Source organism: Triticum dicoccoides, chromosome 7B (assembly GCF_002162155.2).
Source record: "Triticum dicoccoides isolate Atlit2015 ecotype Zavitan chromosome 7B, WEW_v2.0, whole genome shotgun sequence".
Classification (NCBI taxonomy): Eukaryota; Viridiplantae; Streptophyta; class Magnoliopsida; order Poales; family Poaceae; genus Triticum; species Triticum dicoccoides.
In genome coordinates this window covers 690755059-690757912 of record NC_041393.1, presented here as the reverse complement: position 1 = coordinate 690757912, position 2854 = coordinate 690755059, and the positions used below count along the sequence as shown (strand labels likewise).

The window sequence follows — 2854 nt, the reverse complement described above, 5'->3', positions numbered from 1 at the left end:
CATGACCCAAAGGCCATCGGAGGTGTGGTGGATCGGCGGCAGCGCCGGCGGGAGGAGGAAGAGACTTTTCTTGAGGAGGAAAGGAGGTCTACAATAATTTGGTACAATGGACTTCGTCTCTCAGGTTGTTGAAGTACTACGAAACACTAATTAAGCAGAGAACCGACTGTGATAATCAGTGTTTATTCTGCTGGATGGGCCAGAACAAGCTGATATCTCTCTTGTTCACCTCCTGACGCGGCCTCGCGTTCTTCTCCATTTCCTGCACGTACGGCGGAAGGAAAATCAGTCCCAATTATCCCTTCTTTCTTTATACTCACTCAATCAAATGTTCCACGGTTGAGTGGAGATCAACCGAGCTAGAGGCAGCTTTCATGTCGCTTTGGCATTTTAGCCATGTTTTTGGTCAACCGAATTAAAGACAGAGTTTAGTGCACCAGGAGGGCAAGAATCGGTACATAGAGTAGAAATGCTCGCTTCCATGAGGGCTTGTTCGGTTTCAACAAAACTGAAGGGGAATGAAATGGATTGGGGTGGATTAAATCCTATACAAGTCAAAATCTCATTCAATCCCCTCCAAACCTCTCCAATCCCCTCCAGGAGAGGTTTAACCGAACAAGGTATGAAGAGGATTCGAGGAAACTGAATGAAACTGCGTTGGCAAAAAGAAAATCTTACGTCGTGGACGGCCTCTCGGAGAAGCTCCAGCTGATGCCGCGACACGGTACGAACCTGTTGAACCAGAGAGAAGTTTCAGAAAGAATCAATTCCCTCACCATTCACTCCCACAAAAAAAAAGCCCTCACCATGCATGCACCAACCATATGATGTAAAAGGACTCTCACTCTTTCAATGATCTAAATTCCGATCAACCAAAGTGAAGAAAATATAGTAGTACTACTACTATATCAGCGTCCCAAGAGCCAAGCTGGAGAAAACAATGACTGCGGGAAAGTAACCTACCCGCTTGACGATGGTCCAGATGACCCCTTGGGTGCATGGCGGGGTGGTGAGGGAGCCCACGTAGCGGTAGTACACGCTGGCCCTCCCCCTGGCGCCCCTGGCGTCCACCACGCCCACCTTCTCCTCCCTCTCCGGCTGCTTCGCGATCAGCTCCAGGTATGGCTCCAGCTTGTGCAGGAAGGCGTCGCGGGCGCCGATCTCGTAGAAGACGCCCATGACAGCGGTCTTGTTCTTGGCGCTCTGGTGCACCATGTGCAGCTCCATGTCGTACCGGCGGCCGTTGACGCTGTGCTCCGTTGGCGCGTGCCAGTGCAGCTGCCGGAGGTGGTACGCCGTGCCGTCGATGGACACGCTCCCGGCATCGCCCTCGAAACGCACCATGATGTCGTGGCCGCGGTTTACGACGGATGCGTTGGCAGGGGCGTAGGAGTGGTTGAGGTGTCCGAGGTGGCTCACCAGGGAGACATGCGGGCTAGCGAGGCCGATGGGCGACTGCATCTCCCCCTCGCCGCACGCCGACCACTCCTCCTTGATCTCGCCCCAGTGTGTCGGCCCATTCTCCGCGTCCAGCGAGTAACTGAACTCCTCCCCATGGTCTGCAACGGACATGAATCAGCAAGACATGAAGGCACGGGTTCATCGGAAGGGATTATATCGATGAAGGAATGGATGAATCGATCGGCGGGTGGAGGGCGACTGAGTTCAGCGTACCGGTTTCCTGCTGGGCTCTTGCTGCAGGGACGGCCGAGAGGATGACGGAGGCGGAGAAGAGGAGCACCGCCGATGCCGAGACGGCGAGGTGGAGGTGGAGGTCCCGACATGGATGCATGTTGTGGAGTGCGTCGGCTCTCGTCTGCTCGCTGAGCTGATGAGCCGTGTGTTGAGCTGGTGCTGCATATATACTACGAGGAGAATGGCACGGGTCAGGCGTGCCCGGCCGCGTTAGGTAACTGGAAGTTAACCTGCTACGTACGTCGTAGGTACTGACGTACGTACACACATCAAAATTCAGAGCAAATATAAGAACAGTCGAGATGTGTTCTGCTTGTCCTCGACTTTGAACTACTATATCGATGGGTTGCATTCGGAGCTAATGACAACAGCCGAGATTGAAGTGGCCGAATCTGAACTGCTGTAAATACATTGCTCGGGCGTGCAAATAAGGTGCAAATCGCGTTTGGATACGAGAGCGGCCCTGACTTGGCTCACCTGCATGGCGCGGGTCTCGCCGTCAGCCACTGGACGACGTGTTGCCTGTTATTCTCCAAAAATATCCTCGGAATTTTTGTGTGAGAATAAAAAAAAGGCTTATTTCATCTGTGCCCCCAATTCCTTAGTTGTGCTAAGTTTTTCTCACGCTCCAAACTTTTGCTCACTTTTTCCCACTCTCTTAGCTGAAACTCTCACAAATGTTCATAGCAGACGTTTGCCGTCTTGGCCATTAACTGACTTGTGGGGCCACGTTGGATTCTGTTGACTGTGGCTGTGGCTTCGCTGGTTGGGTCATGTTTGTGTTCATAGGACGGGCTGGTTAGTTTCTTGGTAATAAATTAAAAAGGGAGCCCAATTAAAAAAGCCTGCAGCTATCGATGGATGCAACCTGCTATGCATGCCCGGCTTTGGCATCGATGTGGCCTGCTATGCATGCGAATGCCGCCACGCACGCATCTAGTGACCTAGACCTAATCGCATGCATGCATGCCGACACGCACGCATCGATTCGTGCCGCACGGTTGCCGACACGACATGCACGCCGCACGCACACATCGTGTTACATGGTCGCTCCGCAGCGTCGTTTCACGCGTCGCAGGCATACATGCCGGTGGCCGAAGGGGAAGGCTGCACGCTCGCGTCCATATGTCGAGGCATCGGTTCAGTTGTGGGAGGCAGG

General features: G+C 53.4%; 1 protein-coding gene across 1 annotated transcript; it reads right to left on the bottom strand.

Moving 5' to 3' along the window:
• Positions 1–59: 59 nt before the first annotated feature.
• On the bottom strand, positions 60–1799 carry LOC119335551 (alpha carbonic anhydrase 7-like). Its single transcript, XM_037607670.1, has 4 exons — positions 1675–1799; positions 964–1559; positions 679–732; positions 60–262 (listed from the first exon to the last, which is right to left on the bottom strand). Exons 1-4 carry the CDS (start codon positions 1790–1792, stop codon positions 176–178), a joined length of 855 nt encoding a protein of 284 aa, XP_037463567.1. The 5' UTR covers positions 1793–1799; the 3' UTR covers positions 60–175.
• Positions 1800–2854: the final 1055 nt, after the last annotated feature.

Excerpts from the sequence above, each read along its gene's own strand:
- LOC119335551 (XM_037607670.1), bottom strand. The coding sequence starts at position 1,792 with ATGCATCCATGTCGGGACCTCCACCTCCACCTCGCCGTCTCGGCATCG. Across the intron at positions 1,560-1,674 it reads AAGAGCCCAGCAGGAAACCG|ACCATGGGGAGGAGTTCAGT; the intron begins GTACGCTGAACT and ends TGTCCGTTGCAG. Across the intron at positions 733-963 it reads TCTGGACCATCGTCAAGCGG|GTTCGTACCGTGTCGCGGCA; the intron begins GTAGGTTACTTT and ends CTGGTTCAACAG.